Source organism: Aquarana catesbeiana, linkage group LG07 (assembly GCF_042186555.1).
Source record: "Aquarana catesbeiana isolate 2022-GZ linkage group LG07, ASM4218655v1, whole genome shotgun sequence".
Taxonomy (NCBI): Eukaryota; Metazoa; Chordata; class Amphibia; order Anura; family Ranidae; genus Aquarana; species Aquarana catesbeiana.
Genome location: NC_133330.1, coordinates 235,811,307 through 235,834,458, shown reverse-complemented (window position 1 = coordinate 235,834,458; position 23,152 = coordinate 235,811,307). Strand labels below are relative to the sequence as shown.

The 23,152-nt window shown below is 39.7% G+C and overlaps 1 protein-coding gene across 2 annotated transcripts in view; it reads right to left on the bottom strand.

The window, feature by feature from the left end:
• Positions 1 to 23,152, bottom strand: part of ABCA4 (ATP binding cassette subfamily A member 4) — a 450,770-nt gene that overhangs the window by 124,296 nt on the left and 303,322 nt on the right. Inside the window, exons 25-32 of one of the 2 annotated variants that reach the window (XM_073593112.1) lie at positions 22,253 to 22,446; positions 18,741 to 18,825; positions 15,471 to 15,676; positions 14,698 to 14,746; positions 13,183 to 13,266; positions 8,607 to 8,824; positions 1,782 to 1,906; positions 454 to 552 (exon numbers count right to left, since the gene is read on the bottom strand). In XM_073593112.1, coding sequence (XP_073449213.1) covers positions 454 to 552; positions 1,782 to 1,906; positions 8,607 to 8,824; positions 13,183 to 13,266; positions 14,698 to 14,746; positions 15,471 to 15,676; positions 18,741 to 18,825; positions 22,253 to 22,446 — 1,060 coding nt within the window. The remainder of the gene's footprint in view (positions 1 to 453; positions 553 to 1,781; positions 1,907 to 8,606; positions 8,825 to 13,182; positions 13,267 to 14,697; positions 14,747 to 15,470; positions 15,677 to 18,740; positions 18,826 to 22,252; positions 22,447 to 23,152) is intronic. The other variant, XM_073593113.1, reaches the window with a different exon arrangement.

The window sequence follows — 23,152 nt, the reverse complement described above, 5'->3', positions numbered from 1 at the left end:
TGGACCAGAAGACACACAGGACTTCTGTGCAATTCGCTCCGCAGCCGTCCTGGAGCTGTGTGAACAGGCTCCATTGAGAGACGGTCACAGGCTCCTGACATGCAAATTGAATGCAGGGAAACTTGCATCCAATTGGCAATAGTGTGAACCCAGCCTTAATCTCAACGAATGCAGACCTGAAGGGCAATATGGAAACTTTCCATATTTGAATCAGCTTGCCTCAGCTTTTATTTACAAAAGGAAAATGGATCTTGCATGCAGTTTTCTAAATTAAAATAATAGCATGTTACAGTCACAGGATTTACTCCTCAAATGGCAACTCATCTGGGCTGGTAAATCCCACCTTTTCCTTAATATTCTGCCCATATGCAGTCCATGTTTGCCATAAAATCCTAAATCCTGGCCAACCCTCTCCTGTTTGTGTACCTATAAAGATAAATGAACAACCCTTACGTCAATGGCTGGTCTTTCATGCAGCGAGTTCCAAAGCCAGGACTGTTCAGGAAGGCATCTGTAATAGGTACCACTTGCTCACTGCCAGGGTGCTCATTACTGTAACATATTAGATGTAAGGAAAATATCAAACGTGCTCTTCAACAGACAGTATCAAGGACCTAAATGCACATGATAAAAAGCAGCAGAAACAACAGAGGTGACTTATGTAAGTGTGCTTGGTGTAGAGCACTATGAAAATGCTGAAGTGACTCATTTAGAAGTAGGGTACAAGACATTTTATATACTGGGGGTCTTAGGAAGAAGGTAATCTGTTTTAAATAATTCACTAGTGTTTTTTGGTACAATATACCGTTAGGGGCCATGTATGTCTATGCTTATAAGCCCTAAAATGTTTACTGCTTTACAAGCAGTAGAGGGAGGTCCTAGAGCAGGGACATGCAATTAGCGGACCTCCAGCTGTTGCAGAACTACAGGTCCCATGAGGCATAGCAAGACTCTGACAGCCACAAGCATGACACCCAGAGGCATAATGGGACTTGTAGTTTTGCAACAGCTTGAGGTCCGCTAATTGCATATCCCTGTCCTAGAGTATGACTTTGTAATTTTTTTCATAGGCTTAGTTACTCATATATTCATTTACACTAGGGGGAACACTTTACACTGCTGACCTGATGTCAGTTGTAAACTACTACATTCTACAATTACTTAAAATGGAAGTAAACCCTCCTATCGTTTTCAGCCAAAGAAGCAGCCATCTTGGCCTCTCTTTAATCTGCAACTGCCGTGATGCTGCACATGTGATCCATTATGACACCAGCCATTGGATGGTTTGACAGTATGGTTGAGAGCACACCCAATGTGACAGCTAGCATTTACAGCCAGGAATGTTAACTGTTTTTTGAAACTATCAAATCGATGGGTTTACTTCTGCTTTAAAAGGTCAGTCCACTTAATAATGATATTTCTCAATAGTGTTGTCTGATGGCCAGGGTCAATTACTGGCTTCTTTTACATCTAGGGAACCCCGCTTTAGTGTGCTCCCACACCCCTTGTCACTTGTCTGTAGAATAAAAAATATCAGAGATTTCTCCAGTGGAGTCGCAGAGACAATTAGGAAGTTGTGATTCTATCGTCTACAAGAATACAGTAGACACTTTGGGGAACTGACCCATTGAAGTGTTACCATGCTTTTGGTCCAAAGGCCAACTGTCATATTGTACATTATAGAACCACAGCTGATTCAAGATATTACAATAATTTTCTACAGTGCAAACTGGAACATACTATGGGAAGAATCTATTGACTATTCTACTCAGTTGTCTGACCTGAAGAAAATAAACTGTTGTCCGTAGATCCATGGATGAAGGGTTAAGCTGGGGTATTCTCCAAAGGGAGGTACAATCAGAGTAAATACTAGAGCCAGCAACACAAAGCTGGCAGGAAGCACAATCTGCAGGAAGTAAAAGCAATTGCACGTATGTTCGGCTCCCATCATAAAAAAAAGGTAATGATTTGGTAAGTTAGGAAAGAAACGTAAAAGGGTAACCAAAGGGCTTTTAGCATAATGTAATGTACAACTACTATCCTTTGTTTCTAACCTGGAAGTTATGTTGGTCATACATAGATTGCTCTTTTATTTGATAACACACAAAATCAAAGTCTTGAATGTTTTCTACAAAGTCAGCAAACACCATGTGATAGCAATCAATTATTTCTCTTTAAAATAATTTTGTCACAAGGATTTCCAAGACAGATCTTTCTCATTAAAAATAAATAAATAAATATTTACCTCTTTACTACACAGAAGATATTATTTCTGGTACTTTGCTAACGTTAAGATTTCAATAAATATTTTAGATTTCAGAGGGTACTGACATCCCCTCAGCCTCTGGAAAAAAATCTCCAAAAGAAAGGCAGACCTCATATGCAGACAAATCAAACTGATGATATAAACACTGGAGCAGTGTTTAGTATCCTCCAAAATTGAAGGGAAGTGTTGAAACACCTGTGAGGTTTTTATTGCTGTCTCTGCTTTACCCTCTGAAGGTGTCCTGATGACCCTTGGGATAGAAATTGATGGGAGAGCCAAAATTTGCCACTGGAAAAAGCAGATGAGGAGAAGTTTTTCAATGGGATATCTGTATTGCTGACAACTATCTGAGTTAGATACACTTTAATAATAGTGCATTGCATGGGAGGGCCATTATTCTCTATGCAATACTTGGTCCGAATCCTGTCATTTCTATTTGAAACTATACAAAGCATACACGGTCCAGGCAGTGGTGTTTAGAGTGCTCTGTGCTAGAGGATGTGTTCAGGTAAGTACATACTGACTACCAATGCTGGTGAGGAGTATTGGAGACTACAAGCCATTCCCGATGCAGAGACACCCACTTTATTGGCCACGTCTCCAGTGCGCCTGAGCTCCTGAATGGCAAGTGGATTGATATGCTAAGTTCTGTATCTCTGCTGTCTCCCAGCTAATTTTGCTCCCAATCCCAGCGTGCATGACATTTAATTTCATGATGATTAATGGAAATAATTTGGATGCATAGGAGGGTGCTAAAAATTATTTGCCCAGGTTTCAGATAGGTTAGGTACACCACTGGATCCAAGACAGGGTGGTAACTCCCCTAGCTCCTCTTCTAAGTTGCCCCTGAGATGGCTGTGCAAACTTTAGGTATCCAAACAAAAAAATACCTATTATAAAATGGCGTGACTATGCCTGGCTTGAAAGATGCTTGAAAGAAAAGGTTGATAAATCAGCAGATGGCTGTCTATATGGGCAGTGGAATGGATCTGAACTGACTAGATATACCTAACTTTGGCAAATATAACTTTCTTTTTCACATAAAAAATATTTTATTTTAAAGTTTTTAAAGTTCAGGGGAGTATATAAAAATTATGAAGATTAACACTGTAGTGGGAAAAATACAACTTTCAAAGCATTATTAGATTTAAGTATTTGGGTTCTGTTATAAAAATTAAAAAAAACGACCATAGAATTGAATGCTTCTGTAACCGTAGCCAGGAGATATCACGGTCTTCCAAATCTTATGAAAGACATCATTTTGTCTAGAAAATCGAATGCTCATTTTTATAATACACGTATTAAACTGGTAACTATACGAATATAGCAAAAACAAGATGACACTCGGTTGGGGGCCTCTAAGTGGAAAGTCCTCCAAATACAGTTGTGTGAAAAAGTATTTGCTCCCTTTCTGATTTTTAATTTTTTTTGCATACTTGTCACACTTAAATGACTCAGATCATCAAACAAATTTTATTATTACACAAAGATAACCCGAGTAAATACAAAATGCAGTTTTTAAATGAGGGTTTCATTTAATAAGGCAAAAAAAGCTGTCCAAACCTGCCTGGCTTTATGTGAAAAAGTAATTGCCCCCTAAACCTAATAACTGGTTGTGCCACCCTTGGCGGCAACAACTGCAATCAAGCATTTGCGATAACTGGCAATGAGTCTTTGCGATAACTGGCAATGGAGCAATTTTGGCCCACTCTTCTTTGCAGAATTGTTTTAATTCAGCCACATTGGAGAGTTTTCCAGCATGAACGGCCTGTGTAAGGTCATGATACAGCAACTCAATTGGATTTAAGTCCGGACTTTGACTAGGCCACTCCAAAACCTAAATTTTGCTTTGTTTGAACCATTTGGTGGTGGACTTGCTGTTGTGTTTCGGATCATTGTCCAGCTGCATAACCCAAGTGCACTTGAGCTTGAGGTCACAAACTGATGGCAGGACACTCTCCTTTAGGATTTTCTGGTAGAGCTCAGAATTCATGGTTCCATCAATTATGGTAAGTCATCCAGGTCCTGAAGCTGCAAAGCAGCCCCAGATCATCACGCTACCACCACCATGTCTGACTGTTGGTATGATGTTCTTGTTATGAAATGTTGTATTTGTTTTATGCCAGATATAACTGGAGGCACACCTTCCAAAAAGTAAAATTTTTGTCTCATCAGTCCACAGAATATTTTCTTAAAAGTCTTGGGGATAATCAAGATGTTTTTTGGTAAATGTGAGATGAGCCTTTGTACTCTTTTTGGTAAGCAGTGGCTTTGCCCTTGGAACTCTCCCATGGATGCCATTTTTGCCCAGTCTCTTTCTTATTGTTGAATCATGAACACTGATCTTACCTGAGGCAAGTGAGGCCTGCAGTTCTTTAGATGTTGTTCTTGGTTCTTTTATGACCTCCTGGATAAGTCATCGTCATGCTCTTGGAGTAATTTTTGTAGGCCAGCCTATCCTAGGAAGGTTCACCACTGTTCCAAGTTATCTCTATTTGTGGATAATGGCTCTCCCCATGGTTCACTGGAGTTCCAAAGCCTTAGAAATGGCTTTGAAACCCTTCATAGACCGATACATGTAACATTACTTTGTTTCTAATCTGTTCTTTTTCACATAGGGTCAGGCAGGTTTGAACAGATTTTTTCCCTTAATAAATGAAATAATAATTTAAAAACTACATCTTGGATTTACTCGGGTTATCTTTGTGTAATATTAACCCCTTCCCACCGAGCTTACGCAGATGTGCGTACTTGGCTTTGCGGGGTTATACCGGGATAATGCCCGCAGCTGCAGGCATTATCCTGGTGCTGTTTTTTAGAGCCGGCGATCGGCTATCCAGATATAACAACCGATGCAACTAAAAGCCACTCGGCTGTTATGCCAGAGGAGCGGGAGGGGAGGCCCCCCCTCCCGCTGCTCTTACCGGACCTCCCGTTCCATCGGGAGGCCCGATGACCAATCGGCCGCCTCCGGTGGCTGGGAATGGTCTGGAACGAAGCCGTGAATGGCTTCGTTCCAGCCTTCTAATCGTAAACACGGAAGCGACATCATGACGTCACTTCCCGTTTACTCGGCTGCCAATGGCGCCGGTTTAAAAAAAATACACAGTATTCAGAATCGCCGAAAATGGCGATCTGAATACTTTGAAGTGCAAAGGAGGGATCGGGGGTCTTTTAGACCCCCGATCTCTCCATAAAGAGTACCTTTCACCATCTATTACTGTCACAAGGGATGTTTAAATTAAAAGAAAAAAAGAATTGTGCTAGGTGCTAAATAAAAAAGCAAACATTGATAAGTAAAAAAACGTGAAGGAGGTCCTGCAGCTAGGCACTATAACCCCAATACGAGGGCACATAGGAAGAGACTTAAAATGGACAGTGCAGCGCTGGACCAACTGCAAAGTGGATATATATGTGATTAAATATGTTACAAATTATATATAAAGTATATAACCCAAAAAATTACCTATAGTAATAAAAAACAGCCAGAAATGATGGCTAATGAGAAACCATACAATACCGAATGTGCAAGTGATAAAACACAAATGACGTGAAAGTCAAAGTTCATAAATGTGATATAAGTGAAAAATCAAGTCCAAAGATAAATCAATGCAGAGTTCGGAGTTGAATAATCCACCGCTAGTATAGTCCGCCACCAGATGATAAGTAATGGAGGCTTACCAGAGAGCCTGCGACCGCCCTTACTCAGGGGGGTCAAAACAGGCTTAGTAGTGGAAGATGGACTCCTAGGGATGTCCCACGATAAACTCCATAGGTTGTCCTGCCGCTCTCCTTCTCGGGCAGCTGATCAACGGTAGCAGGGGCGCCAATACGGAAGGAATGCTTCCAGGGGCGCTTCCAATACTTTTTCCCAAAGAGATCAGGCGAAGATAAACCACAGATCCCAAAAAAAGAAAGGGGGACTTCAATAGTGCAGATAAACTATGACCGTTTAATTTATTAAGTAAAATACTCCAAGTAAATAGTTAAAAACTGGTATTCAACTCCGAACTCTGCATTGATTTATCTTTGGACTTGATTTTTCACTTATATCACATTTATGAACTTTGTCTCAAATATTTATGCTTTCACGTAATTTGTGTTTTATCACTTGCACATTCTGTATTGTATGGTTTCTCATTAGCCATCATTTCTGGCTGTTTTTTATTACTATAGGTACATTTTTTTGGTTATATACTTCATATATAATTTGTAACATATTTAATCACATATTTATCCACTTTGCAATTGGTCCAGCGCTGCACAAGGGATGTTTACATTCCTTGTGATAGCAATAAAAGTGATCAATTTTTTTTTTTTTTAAACACAATTTATTCATACAAAAATAAATAAGAAAATTTTTTTTTTAAAGTACCCCATCCCCGCGAGCTTGCGCAGCAAAGAAAACGCATACGGAAGTCGTGCCCGCATATGTAAACAGTGTTCAAATCACACGTGAGATATCACCGCGATCGTCAGAGCGAGAGCAATAATTCTAGCACTAGTCCTCCTCTGTAACTCTAACCTGGTAACCGTAAAATACATTTAAAGTGTCGCCTATGGAGATTTTTAGGTACCGTAGTTTGTTGCCATTCCACGAGTGCGTGCAATTATAAAGCGTGACATGTTTGGTATCTATTTACTCAGCGTAACATCATCTTTCACATTATATAAAAAATTGGGCTAATTTTACTATTTGTTTTTTTTAAAATTCATGAAAGTGTCCCTTTTTCCAAAAAGTTGCGTTTAAAACACCACTGCACAAATACCGCGTGACATAAAATATTCCAACAATTGCCATTTTATTCTCTAGATTCTCTGCTAAAAAATATATATATATATATATATATATATAATGTTTGGTGGCTCTAAGTAATTTTCTAGCAAAAAATACGGATTTTAACTTGAAAACACCAAATGTCAAAAATAGGCTTAGGCATGAAAGGTTAAAATTTGCTTGATGATCTGAATCATTTAAGTGAGAGAAATATGCAAAAAAATAAAAAATCAGGAAGGGGGCAAATACTTTTTCACACAACTGTAATGCCCTGTACACACGATAGGATTTTCCGATGGAAAATGTGTGATAGGACCTTGTTGTCGGAAATTCCGACCGTGTGTAGGCTCCATCACACATTTTCCATAGGAATTTCCGACACACAAAGTTTGAGAGCTTGCTATAAAATTTTCCGGCAACAAAATCCATTGTCGGAAATTCCGATCGTGTGTATACAAATCCGACGCACAAAGTGCCACGCATGCTCAGAATAAATTAAGAGACGAAAGCTATTGGCTACTGCCCCGTTTATAGTCCCGACGTACATGTTTTACGTCACCGCGTTCAGAACGACCAGATTTTCCGACAACTTTGTGTGACCGTGTGTATGCAAGACAAGTTTGAGCCAACATCCGTCGGAAAAAGTCCATGGATTTTGTTGTCAGAATGTCCGATCAATGTCCTGCCGTGTGTACAGGGCATATGTGTGGTACGCTTACTTGCAAGAGAAAGATGGCACTGAAGAATCAGCTATTAAATTTATCAGTGGTGTGTTAACTTTGTTGTAAAAATTCCAGAAGTTTAATTAATTTAGGCTTAGGTGTTGACCGATCAGGTCATCTGACAGATAAAAACAACCTCGATTTATTAACCTAATCTGAGGAATGCACCCAAAAGGAAGACCTGAACTATAACTGGAAAGGGTAACCCAACACAGCAAGGATAGGGTATGGAAATTTAAAAGCAGTCAATTACAACCAAAGGATGCCAGAAACACTTGAAGGGGCCCACTCCATGCTGTAAAGCTAATGTATGGATAAATAGGCCTATAGCATGTGTAATGATTTCCGAAGATGCCAACACCAGAAGATGTAACACTGTGCCGGTCTTGGGTAAACCAGGCAGTGGGAATTTGGATTTGCCTGAATCTGAGGCCTGTACATCTAATGTAGAATCTAATTAAAAGGTTGAAGGTGTTTTTTTTCTAAAAGAACACTTACTCTTTAAGCCATTTTAATTTTAAAAGCTTAACAATGTCCTACATTCTGTAAGATGCATTCAACCAGTTCTAGGATTTCTAATGATTATTTTTCATTGTTTACTGTCTGGCTAAGAAAATTAGACAATGCATGGCCAGCATTACTAAAGCAAACTATTGGTTAGTTTTATTCTACATCATTTATGACGATAATGAGCATAAATATAATAATAGACTTCTTGTAAGCAATCAAATTAATTTACGTGCTTTTATACAAAGTCAGTTGGCAGGTATTTTTGTGCATAATACAGAAAGAAAAACTATTGTGAACTACAGGTTTTATTGTCTAATGTCGTAAACATTACCTGGGCTAGGAAATCTTTGCGACTGCGTGTAGCATGCTGGAATCGCTTAATTATAAGTGCTGTAAACTGCTGGTGCATAAGATCTGAGCCTTTGATCTGACGGGATCCTTTGCCATTTGTTTCAGTAGGAGCAGGTTGTTCATTGCAGGCTTCAGATGTAGATGGGACATTTCCTGCACCAACTCTCTGACACTCCCTTCTGATATTTGATGGTTGGTCTGAGATTAGCAACAGTATTAACATGTATTTTATGCAACAAAGTAATCCTAATAATATATAACAGAAATCTTTTAAGGCACAAAGTAATAGAATTAATCATTTGTTTTTAGCATTGGCACTGTGGAGTCTCAGTGTATGCAAGTCAACCTAGGCAGGAGCCCAATGGATGTACAAGGGGCCCAGCTACAATCTTCATGTTCCAGCAGTAAACATGGGGGATAGCATAATCGGTCATGTTCCTGTTGCTTCACAAGACAGGATGCAATTGTAGGCAGTCGGTAGCTGATGGAACTGTTTTTCCAGTGCGGAGAATGTACATGGGGTGCTTCCATGTGCCTAATGCAGTTCTCATTAATTTGAACTCAGTGGATGGATGGCTTAAAGCTGCTACCTTGCTGAGGGCCTCAGTTAGACTTAATGTGTATACAAAGCAAAAACATTTTTTTTTAACAATTTGACCACCAGAAGGTTTTACCCCCTTCATGACCAGGCCATTTTTTGTTATTGCACTGTGCTATCTTAACTGGTAACTGCGCGGTCATGCAACGCTGTACCCAAATGAATTATATTGTTTTTTCACACAAATAGAGCTTTCTTTTTGTGGAATTTCACTGGAAGTTCACCAGTGGGTTTTTTTTATGATATAAACAAAAAAAAGACCAATTTTTTTTTTAAAAAAACAATATTTTTTACTTTCTGCCTTAAAACATCCAATAAGAAAAAAAAAAATCTAATTTCTTCATACATGTCCAATCACAGCGGGAGCCGGTCGGGGGGGGGAGGAAGGGTTGGGAGCGCCCAACCTGAACATGGAAAACAGTGGTGATGTACAGGTACATGATTGTGGCTGTACAAGCCGCTCGCCCGGAGTAAAATTGTTAATTTTGGATAGAGTAGGTGTGGGTTAAAACTAGGTTGTTATTGCTGTCTGTAACTCCCCTTGGGGGACTCACTCCCTTTTTGTCCTGGTGACTATTGCTTCCAAAAAACTGACAGGAAATCCAACATTTTTGAGTTGTCACAGAAACAAGAGGTAAGAAGAAATCTTTCAATGAGTAAACAGAGTTCTGGTTACAACAGTCTAAGACGGGATATTGCCTTGCTTTGAAAATATCTTCCTGCTGTGTTTTCTGGGTATAGAAAATCTTGTGGGACTACCCTAACAAAAACTAAAGAACTAAAAAAAATATTTTTGGATTTACATAGGCTTTAATCCAAGATATTCATTATGATTAGGTAAAAGGGACTGAGTCTACAGGCTTTCTTTCACTTTAAGCAAGTTTTGCATACCCATAGAAGTCTATGGCAAAAGCCAACTTTAAGCAGTCAAATGCAGGTTAGAAAGAGGTCAACTGCAGGTCCATTGCATTGGTCCATCGCACTGGTCAGTGAAATCTGAATGATATAAAACTTGTTTCAAACTGATGATAAATTGATGTTATTGACACAAGCCCAAAGTTAGGGGATTAATTTAAGGGTTAGATTACGTGTCAATGTTAAAGGAAGGGTCAGGAGTCAGTCAGTTGTAAGGAACTATTTTGGATAATTTTCACATGCCTTTAGTGGTGCTGAAAGACTCACACTGAGAGCAAACAGTGCTAGGCTCTTGACAGCAAAATGTATTGCAAACATTTTAGGCATTCTGAAGCTCTAAACTACAAATAATTAGCAACCCAAGCAATCCAAGCCAAGACCAAGCTACTATTTGCTTTATATTAAAAAAAAAAGTTAAGCAATGTTTCACTTAAGCTAGATTAACCATTAGACACAGTGCGCCTGTGCTTATAAGCGGCAGATGGAAAGGTGATCCTGGCAGAGATGTGTTGCTTTGTGTATCAAGGATGTGTGCTTATAGGCTCAAGTGCTGGAAATCTGGCCCTGGCTGTGGTATATGGGTCTGGAACACATTATAGTAAACAAAACATAATGAGCATCATGCTGTTTAGTACAGCTTTACTTAATGGCTCTGTAGCGGAGTGCCCATTTAATCACCATGCTCAGGTGCAGGTGCATGCCCCTCTAAATTATTTTCACACAACTCCTTGGGCTCCTGGACAAGCACAGGGAAGATACATTTTTCTGCTTTCCTCCCTCCCACTGTCAGAATAAGCATGTAGCCAGCTGGGCAGAAGCATAATAGCAACCAGCTTCACCAAAAGACCCAACCTCTTCCACAGTACTCCAGTTTCAGTGGGGTGGCCCTATGTCTTTGGATCCCTCCGGCTATTTGCCTATGTTACCCTGGACCATACTGTGAGTCACAGAGACAAAGCTGTGAAGAGTCCATGTTTGTGCAGCGTTCATTATTCTTCAGTGTATGTATGTTTTTTCATCCTGAACTTGTTTTGCATTAATGCTTCTAACTTTGCATCTCCTTAGTAAACTGCAAGTTACGGCCAGCCATACACGGAGCAAATTTCTCTCCTGCAATCACAGGTTGCAGGAAAGAATGTCGCTCAATTCCCCCTATCAACACAGACAGTGTTGCAGGAATCCCTCCTGCTGGGGCATTGACTTCTCCTAGCGGGGAAGGGGGGGAGAAGCTGTCCCCGCCGGGAGAAGGCAGTGATTATCGCTAGCGGCTATAGCAGCAGCCTGCGATAATCGCAAGCGAATTTGAACTGTGTATGGCCGGTCTTACTCTCTGTTAATTATGCAGATTATCCATTCTATTAAAGATCTTAAAAGGTGATGGCAGCACACATAGCAACCAATCTACCAGTGAATGAATAATTTAATTCAATAATTTAATTTTTTGTCACCTTTAAAAATAATTCCCTGATTAATTCCATGGCAGTATACAAATATGGCCATGGAGTTAATCAGGAAAGGAAAATTATGGTAAGTATTTGATAACAATTTTCTGTTTTATTTACACAAGTTTCTCAGATAAAATATAGATCGACACCTAGAGATGGCAGAATATTTAGGAGCTGTTTGGGTGTAGTCATTTACCAAAAATTTAACAATCTAACCTTTGGTTCATTTAATCCAATGGTCATCAACCCTGTCCTCAGGCCCCACTAACAGGCCAGGTTTTATGTATTACCTTGGGGAGATGCAGACTAGAATGCTGCAATCATTGAGCAGCAAATGATATCACCTGTGATGTATTTCAGTTATCTTGCAAACCTGGCCTGTTAGTGGGCCCTAAAGACAGGGTTGATGACCACTGATTTAATCTACAGCATTTTTAGACAGCAAGCAAGCTACTGCATCTAATTACAGTCATTACATAGACAATAATTAACCCCAGAGAAAAGTTTGTTTCAACCTATAGAGGTATGCTTCAACGACCATGGAAGAGAAGCAAAAGCAGGAAATGGCACTAGTATACCTAGCAAGGAAGGATTTTGTTTCAGGTAACAGATAAGGATGGGTAACCTAGGGAATGTCTGGCATTTAATAAACCATTTCATTTTTGAACAATGCTGAGTGTGCTAAAGTTCTGTATGCACAAACACCTGCTTTATTTAGTTTAGCTGTATTTTTATTGCATGTTGTAAGTCTTCAATATGAAACATGTTCAATTTTACTGAAAATGAGTGTTGTACAAGTATCTTGTGCTGACTTCTGAGTTTTATAATCACGTTTGAAAACCTCTTTTTTGGCCAATTTATCAAGACGGCCTACATAAATATTATTAAGGTTTGGAGTTACAGTTTGTAGTCTCATAGTGTAAACAGGCAGAGCTCAACTCTTCTGTCACATTGGATGTAAAACTGTCCTATGTATTTTCAGCCTGGGAAAGCCTTATCCAACAGACCTGAAGACTTCTACCTTTTTGCTGGTAACCTCGTTTATCACTGCTAAATATGTGGAGCTTATAAGAAAGTGTAAAAACTGGCTCTAAGGTGAAATTGATTAAAATGTCAGAGTCTTAGCAGGCATGGGTCCCTATGACTCTTTCTCAAGTTTTCCAAAATTTCAGAACCATCAAATGGTCAATCAAAGCATTATTATTATGGGGAGGAATTTCGATGCCCTGATCAATCAAAAGCATATATTACATTTTGATACTGGCTAATAAAACTGTCTTAACATTAGCAAAATAAGAAACCTAACATTCCTCATTTAATAAAGTACAAATAAGACTGCAAACCAGGAGAAAATATGTTGAGAAATACCTCTGTGTACAGCATTGGATAGCATTGTAAACATTATTCTCCTGACAATGCATGTGTTTGTACATGGGTCTGAGCATGTGTTAAACTTTTAAAGATGGAGACATCAAGTCTCTAATTAAGTAAACTTTTAACGTGCAGTGACAGTTATTTTATTGAGTGATTGTTGTATGTGGAAAGCAAGGCTCTAGACATTCCTATTATTTTACCCATCGTTATTCTGCCTGAGTCACCTTTATTCTCAATATTGACAACTGTTGACTTTGGATCCACTGCTAGACTGGTTCTGGACTTCCGCTGTTGTAACATCCATTCCTCTGTTCGTGCATTCAACCAGAAGAAAGTCAAAACAAGCACATGTTAACAATAGAATCTAAAATAGAATTGTTTAGAGCCGACTGCCTTAAGTAAATGGTTATAAAACCATTGTTGAATGGGCTTTAATTGAAAATGCTATGCACATTTGAAGGGTCAGCTCTGGAAAGAGCTTTCCCAGCGAAATCTCCACCCCAGACTGTAAAACCTGTATTAATATGATCTCTGCATCCTGCTCCCTTCTACTGACTTGCTGTAAATCAGTATGTGTTAACCAACTACAATCCAAAGACACTAAGGGGTCTATTTATAAAGCAGTGAATGATTTTCACCAAACATTCTATGGTGGAAAATCAACCACTGTCATTTAAAACTCATTGATCCGGAAGATTCATCTGCAGAAAATGTTTGTTAAATGACAGACTCTCTGCTTTAAAAAATATGCCCCAATTCCATGCAGGAGAGAACATGAAGTTGCAAGTAGTTTTACTAAAGCAAGAAAGCCCCTAACACCGAAATGTTCAAGTAGAAGTAAGTCGTCTTAGGAGTCTTGATTTTCATTTCAAAGCTTCAAATACTGTCAAAAACCTTGAGAAGACACTTCAAGTATTTCTACTTTCTACTTCTAGGAAACCTTCATAGGCAGTGGCACACTACCATTATCATGTAAATTTTTTAAAAGGCTTTACGCAACCTCCAATATGAATAACTGACTGTACTGATATACGTTATTATTTACTGTACCATGATATAAAGGAGGCTGCGACCTCCGCTGTTGATGGCTCCTACTGTAACCTGTGGGCCTTGCCCTATTTTTTGAAAATTTTATAAACTTATATTTGAAAATTTTTTTTTTTAAAAGGCTGCCCTCAATTGGGTTCCCAGACCCCTTCCACAAAACTCTGCAACCACCTGCCATTTTTGCTGTCCAGTCATATTAAAGGCACTTTACTCTTGATTAAGCATGAGCTCAGGCGTGTTCGCAAACAGCACGCACAGAGCCCGCCACGAAGTCAGCACTGGGAGCACTCATCACAAGCAGTGAGACATTTTCCGATCTCTGCAGCCGCGCATCGGGACAAAGTCTCACTGCTTGTGATTAGAGCTCCCAGTGCCGACTTCCTGGCGGGCTCTGCGCATGCTGTTTGCGAACACACCTGAGCTCATCCTTACTCTTGATCATGGCCATTTCTGCCAAATGTTACAGACGCTGCATCCCTGTTCTGATACCAAAGGGTAATTAACACCTACTAAGAAGTATAATGTTATGTACATTATAATGTTAACATATACAGCTTAGTACATGCATGATGTTTTTTTACAAATCCTGGGAGGCAATTTGCGTCAATTGTATTATCTTTGATGTATAATAAAAGCAACAGTCTCAAAAGTATGATTTAATACTTGCCAAGCTGTAGAGAAGGTGTCAATACCTGGAGTTTCAGTTCCTGTCACTGAATCAGCTGTAACCTTCAAGAAGATCTGTAAAAGTCATATTGAAAAGGTATACATTGTTATGTATTCTGATACTATAATATAGTATACCCAATGTAAATTTGCATTTAGTGTGTGTTAAATTTTATTTGTGATTGCATGTTTTTCTGGTCAGGCAGCATAGACATTGTAGACACAAGCACCATCTGAAGCCATGATGTTCTGACTACATGTCCCATGAACCATTGCAAGTGTGTACTGTACTGTGCATGTGTGCTGCTGTTTCAAAGACCTTCTGTTGTTTAGTAAGAAGCTGATAGATGAAGCAGACATGTGTGTTGCTTGTGCATAGAACAGTTACCCATCCATCTGCACACACAGTGGCTTCCTAGTTGTCTGTCTTTGCACAGAACAGCCTGTCATCAAGGTGACTATGCTGGGGCACCATAGGGAGTGTAGCCACCCTAAAATTGTAAGTCTGATACAACATTCTTTCAACTTGATATTAAGTTGCAAATATGGGACTGTGAAGAAAAAAAATGAGCCTATATAGCAAGAAGAAAGACTGCTTACAAAACTATATGCTAAGTCTCTTGAATCTAACAGCACTTACGTAACAAATACGTATGCTTACCTACTTAATATACATGAAAACACTGTATGTTGCCTTAATTGCCTACCGCAAAACTTTTACATCATAAAAAATCAGTATATGTTGAAGATTAAAATCTAAAATTAAATGATATGGCAATAATTTACTTGCTATCATTACCTCTTCCAGTGGAGTATCAGAAATGCCAAAGCTGCTGAGACCCAAATCCCCAATAGTCTCCTCCAGCTCTCGGAATAGACTGGCATAGGCTCTGTACTTGAAATCTTTACTAGGGAGCAGAAAAATCAGTTCTTGTCCAATACTTTCTATAAGTTTGGCTTCAGGAACATGGTGATGGATAAGCTCAGTCAATGCGGCTACATCGCCTGTTAAAAATATTTAAATATACACATATATATGAAACATTTTAGTGTTAAAGGATCATTAAACCTAAAACCCCAATTCCAAAAAAGTTGGGACACTATGTAAACTTGACATAAAAACAGAATGCAATAATCTGCAAATATCATAAACCCATATTTTATTGAAAATAGAAAATAGGAACTACAATAAATGTTTAAACTAAGAAAATGTATCATTTAAGAAAAAAATAGGGTCAATTTAAAATTAATGGCAGCAACACATCTCAAAAAAGTTAGGACAGGGCAACAAAAAGCTGGCAAAGCAAATGGTGTAGCAAGACCTTGTTAAAAGAAGAATAAAGATCACAAGAAAAACATCTAACTGGATGTAGCCAGTGCAACTTCCAGGTCATGTAAGGCAATTTGTTTCAACTCAAGTCCTCAAGTACTCCCAACAGGTCATGTTTTCAGGATTTCCCTCAGATGAAACAGCTGTGATAATTACTAAGGCAGTGAAACTGATCAAATCACCTGTGCAAAATAATGGAGAGCCTGAAAACATGACATGTTGGGGGTACTTGAGGACTGGAGTTGAGAAACATTGATATAAGGGGTACTATATGTCCCGTGACAGGAGATTTATTAGCGTAGACTGGAGGCCCTATGGAGGGCGTGTTTGAGATTGTAATTGTTGTTTGGAACCATTTTTGCATGAGGATCTCAGTATGGTTTCATGGTCCTGGCATAAAAAAAAACAGAAAAGGAGGAAAACATACAAGGAAAACAATAGACAAATACTGAGAAGGAGGTATAGGAGATTCAAAATATAGTTTGATTAGGGGTGAAGGAGGGGTAAGGGTGTTGGGTGCCAGGACGAGGAGACAAGCCCCCCAACAAGTCGATTTGCAATGAGAATTTAAGGGATAATGGTTCTGAATCCCGAATGATCCATACGGTCCAAGTGGACACATACATGGGTAACTGTCATGGTGTCAGGCTACTGGTTCTTCTAGGTGCTGGAGGCATGTCAGCTTAGTGTACCACTTAGCCATTGTGGGAGTAGATGTTGATTTCCAATGTCTTGGAATCACATTCCTGGTGGCAAGTAGAGAGAAGTAAAGCATGAATTTCGTGGCCAGGAAGCAATGGTGGGAAACACCGAATGAATACTGTATATGGGAGCCGTATGTTTATTCATTACTGCTTCAGAGCAGAAGTTGTGGATCAGTGGGCATGACCACTACATACAGTAGGTAGTATTTTTCCTGTAGCCCTCCCACATATCCAATACATGAAACACTGCTCATTTAATGTCTAATGCCAAATGTGTCTGCAAAGCATGCAGTGGAGTGGAAGGGTCTAATCGCTAAAATCCAAAAAATCTAAAAGGTACTTTGTTTTAGATATACAAAACTTTATGGGGTCTGTATAAACTAGCAAAGGGTGGGAGGTGTGTCTCTTCTCTGAACCCCTTCCCGCTGAGCGTACGCAAATGTGCGTACTCGGCTTTCCGGGGTTATACCAGGATGATGCCCGCAGCTGCAGGCATTATCCCGGTACTGTTTTTTTAGAGCCAGTGATTGGCTATCCAGTTATAACAACCGATGCGGCTAAAAGCTGATCGGCTGTTATACCGGAGGAGCGGGAGGGCACGTCCCCTCCCCCTCCCGCTGCTCTTACCGGGTCTCCCGTTCCATCGGGAGGCCCGATGACCAATCAGCCGCCTCCGGCGGCTGGGGACGTGTTTGAACGAAGCCGTGAGCGGCTTCGTTCCAGCCTCCTAATCGTAAACACGGAAGCGACGTCATGACGTCACTTCCCGTTTACTCGGCTGCCAATGGCGTCGGTTTTAAAAAAATACACAGTATCTGAATACTGAATACACGGCGATCTGAATACTGTGAAGTGCAAAGGAGGGATCGGGGGTCTTTTACACAGTACCTTTACAGTACCTGTCACCACCTATTACTGTCACAAGGGATGTTTATTCCTTGTGACAGCAATAAAAGTCATCAAAAAATCGTTTTTTTTTTAAACACAATTTATAAAATTAAAAATAAATAAAATAAATAATTAAAAAATTTTTTTAAAGTGCCTCCGTCCCCGCGAGCTTGCGCAGCAAAGAAAATGCATACGGAAGTCGCGCCCGCATATGTAAACGGTGTTCAAATCACACATGTGAAGTATCGCCGTGATCGTCAGAGCGAGAGCAATCATTCTAGCACTAGACCTCCTCTATAACTCCAACCTGGTAACCGTAAAAAAAATTTAAAGCGTCGCCTATGGAGATTTTTAGGTACCGTAGTTTGTCGCCATTCCACGAGTGCGTGCAATTATAAAGCGTGACATGTTTGGTATCTATGTACTCGGCGTAACATCATCTTTCACATTACACAAAAAAATTGGGGTAACTTTACTGTTTGGATTTTTAAAATTCATGAAAGTGTCCCTTTTCCCAAAAATTTGCATTTAAAACACCACTGCACAAATTCCGTGTGATATAAAATATTGAAACAATCGCCATTTTATTCTCTAGATTCTCTGCTAAAAAAAAAAAAAATATATATATATATATATATATATACATATATATATATATATATATATATATATATATATATGTATAATGTTTGGGGGCTCTAAGTAATTTTCTAGCAAAAATTACAGATTTTAACTTGTAAACACCAAATTTCAAAAATGGGCTTAGTCATGAAAGGATTAAGCTGGAGTTGTGAATAGATCTGAAAGGATCAAATCACACGGATTTCTCAAAAGTAATTGGTAAATAAGCTGCACCTCCTGCTGTCTGCAAACAGGGTAAATATAAAATATTCATAGTAAATATTTCGTATTTGCTTGCTTAAAGTACCCAATTGATATTTCAATTGATATTTTTTAGTCCTAAGTGTGATATTTAAAAAGATAAACAAATCATTCTACATTTCATTTAAATATCGTCAGCTCAATAATTTTCCCAAAATCATATATTGATCTATCCTCCCTTTACATCAACTAGTTTAGTTTGCAAAACTAGTAGCTATTTTACCTTGATAAGGCATGATCTATTTCAATCATTTGGCCATCTTACCATCTAACTCTTGTTCCAGTGGATTATCTTTGGCTTTGGGTGCACAGCTGGGACAAGGGCACGAACAATCTGAGCGGCACGAAGTCTATAATAATGATAACAAATAAAGAAGTTTAACCAATATAAAAATTTTGGGAAACAAAGAAAACAAATAACTAAACAATAACATACAGTATCTCACAAAAGTGGGTACACGCCTCACATTTCTGTAAATATTTTATTATATCTTTTAATGTGACAACACTGAAGAATTACACTTTGCTACAATGTAAAGTATTGAGTGTACAGCTTATGTAACAGTGTAAATTTGCTGTTTCCTCAAAATAACTCAACACACAGCCATTATTGTTTAAAACCACTGGCAACAAAAGTGAGTACACCCCTAAGTGAAAATGTCCAAAGTGTCAATCTTTTGTGTGGTCACCATTATTTTCCAGCACTGCCTTAACCCTTTTGGGCATGGAGTTCACCAGAGCTTTACAGTTTGCCACTGGAGTCCTCTTCCACTCCTCCATGATGACATCACAGAGCTGGTGGATGTTAGAGACCTTGTGCTTCTCCACTTTCCAGTTGAGGATGCCCCACAGATGCTCAATAGGGTTTAGGTCTGGAGACATGCTTGGCCAGTCCATTACCTTTACCCTCAGCTTCTTTAGCAAGGCAGTGGTCGTCTTGGAGGTATGTTTGGGTTTGCTATCATGTTGGAATACTGCCCTGCGGCCCAGTCTCTGAAGGGAGGGGATCATGCTCTGCTTCAGTATGTCACAGTACATGATTGCATTCATGGTTCCCTCAATGAACTGTAGCTCCCCAGTGCCGGCAGCACTCATGCAGCCCCAGATTATGACACTCCCACCATCATGCTTGACTGTAGGCAAGACACACTTGTCTTTGTACTCCTCACCTGGTTGCCGCCACACACACTTGAAACCATATGAACCAAATAAGTTTATCTTGGTCTCATCAGACCACAGGACATGGTTCCAGTAATCCATATCCTTAGTCTGCTTGTCTTCAGAAAACTGTTTGCGGGCTTTCTTGTGCATCATCTTTAAAAGAGGCTTCCTTCTGAGATGACAGCCATGCAGACCAATTTGATGCAGCGTGTGTTGTATGGTCTGAGCACTGACAGGCTGACCCCCCCCACCCCTTCATCCTCTGCAGCAATGCTGGCCTCTGCAGCACTCATACGTCTATTTCCCAAAGACAACCTCCGGATCTGACGCTGAGCATGTGCACTCAACTTCTTTGGTTGACCATGGCGAGGCCTGTTCTGAGAGGAACCTGTCCTGTTAAACCGCTGTATGGTCTTGGCCACCATGCTGCAGCTCAGTTTCAGGGTCTTGGCAATCTTCTTATAGCCTAGGCCATCTTTATGTAGGAAAACAATTGTTTTCTATAGATCCTCCGAGAGTTCTTTGCCATGAGGTGCCAAGTTGAACTTGCAGTGACCAGTATGAGAGAATGAGAGGTGTAATGTGAGGGGTGTACTCACTTTTGTGAGATACTGTATACAGGTATGCATAATTATATTCATAAGCATGTGGGTATTTGTAGGAAATTTTACAGTATGGGGGTGAAATGTATTACAAATTGAAGGTAAATACCTAAAAACCAACAGTACTGATAGGAAAGCATTCTGCCTTTTCACATAGCAACAGGTTCCCATAACAGAAAGAGTGAGAGCTCTGAGCATCAGTTAGCTCACATATAAAGCCTGTGGGCAGCTAAGGCTATTTTGAAAGGTCTGCCTACTAGGTGAGATGTGGACCTAGGAATGGAGGCGTTATCCTATCCAAAGCTCTGGGTTTCAGGCCCCAGAACTGAGCTTATTCAGATTCTGATTAAACAAAATGTTTATTTTCTCCACAACAGCCATAGACTCTGGAGCCCCTCCCCATGCATATGTAAAATACCTAGGTGACACATGCACACTGTCCACAATCCTGGCAGTGAGTGCCTCACAATATACAGTACTGCGCAAAAGCTTTTCGTGCATAGGACATGGAAACAAGGCTAAGCGACTCAACTATGCATGAAAACATTGGGACTGGGGAGCAGAAAAATGGCAGCAGGTGCTCTGGACTGATGAGTCAAAATGTGAAATATCTGGCTGTAGCAAAAGGCAGTTTGCTCATGAAGGGCTGAAGAGTAGTACAATAATGAGTGTCTGCAGGTGATAGTGAGGTATGGTGGAGGTTCCATGCAAGTCTCGGGCTGCATTTATGCAAATTGTTGTCCTCAATGCTGAGAAATACAGGCAGATACTTATCCATCATGCCATACCATCAGGGAGGCGTGTGATTGTCCCCAAATGTATTCTGCAGCAGGACAATGACCAGCCAATGTCATTAAGAACTATCTTCAGTGTCAAGAGCAAGGAGTCCTAGAAGTGATGGTTTGGCTCCCATGGAGCCCTGATCTCAACAGAATTGAGTCTGTCACGGATTACATGAAGAAATAAATATTTGAGGCATCCACAGATGATCTGTGGTTAGTTCTCCATGATGTTTGGAACAACCTACCTGCTGAGTTCATTCAAAAACTGTGTGCAAGTGTACCTAGAAGAATTTAAGAATTTGAGTTGTTTTAAAGGCAAAGGGTGGTCACACCAAATATTGATTTGATTTGGGTTTCTCTTATGTTTATTTACTTTCCATTTCTATTTTGTTAATTGATAAAAAAACTACTAAAGAGGAGTTCCAGCCTAGGGGAAAACAAATTAAAAGTCAGCAGCTATAGTATTTAATATAAGGACACTTACCTGTCCAGGGAGCCCGCGATATCGCCACCAAAAGCCTATCCATCCATCGGCTTTGGGTGCAGGTGCCAGCATCCTTACTAAGGGAAACAGGAAGTGAAGGCTTGCGGCTTCACAGCCTTTTTCCTACTGCACATGCGCAAGTTGCACGTCACTTTCTGAATGGTCCTGCTGTCTTCAGGGACCTGTGTGTCTTCCAGAAGGCAGCAGGGGTAAGGAGATGGGGCTGGAAGTTTCGTAGATCGCCACACAACGATGCGGCGAGCTTACACAGAAGTGGGAGCGGATACCTGGTTTTGACAGGTATACGCACCCCCTTGCAAGGTGCAAAATATGTCAGCGGGGGGGGGGGGGGAGTAAACAGGCAGCGCTTCCCCTTCTGGGTGGAGCTCCGCTTCAACACTTCTTTTTCTGAAGGCATTCTTAATTTACAGCATTTTTTTACACCTGCCTAATACTTTTGCACAATACTGTATATTCCATAAAGAGACAGTCTTCATTTTTTTAATTAAAAAATTGAATTTATTGAGCAGTCACAGATGGTCAGAAAATGGTCCATTACTGGTCTTTCCAACTAATATCCCACCTTCAGTTTCATTAATTAATAACAGGTTTCAGTATGACTGATAATTTGTGAGGCTTCTTAGTTGGAAGAGACACTTTGTGTACTACGTTGAACAAGCTGACCCACTCTTCCCAATTCATTTGGCAACATTTTAAAACAAAAAGAGTGAGGGGATCACAGACTTACAGAGTCTTTCTTTCCTGATTCCTTAACATTTCTCATCCTTCGGACCAGGGTGAGGTAGAAGCCAGTTCCAAAACAGTTCTTTAAGAACAATGGTGATCCACTGCAATAGAGCTTTCCTTGAGATATAATTGCAATTCTATCACCTAGGAGGTCTGCCTCATCCATGTGATGAGTAGAGAGAATAATGGTTTTGCCTGGTTTAAAAGAGAAGTCAATACACATAAAGTGGCAAGGCTTATTTTCTAAACACAAACACTACTCCTCCCATACCCCTAATTACACCACTTTTATTTTTTCCCTCTCCATTCTTCTCTCTTGTATGCACCCCTATTACCTTCTCTCTCCTTGTGGAGTTAAAAAGGACAGGAGAGTGGCCCCTCCGAGCTGTATCAGCACATTACACACTCTTACAAAAAAAAAACATTCAAGAAACAATATATAATAAAGCACTATGATTTATTATCCTAAAACCTGCAAAACAAATGTCATTAGTCTTATACATGTATATAATTGCAAACTTTTCAGCTGTACAGATTGTGTATATTGGGAGGACCTCCACCACCTATTATGATATGGTTAAAAAAACAATTTAAAACATAAAATGTATTTCATACTATTTTGTTAGCTCTAGATATTTCAGTCCCTCACTTGGTTTATATATACCCAATTTTACATTTTTTTAATGTTTTCCTGCAATTGAAAACTTGCCACTTACACACTGCTCTGCCATATGCACATATTCATATAGTAAAAATAAAAAGCGTTGATCAAGTTACAGTATATAGATTTGAATGTGATAGCATACAAAAAAAGTAGCTGCATCCAATTTTTTTTTAGAATACAGTCCCATTTTAAGACCTCCATAAAACAATAGTCATAAAACTTTTCTTCAGTTTTGCT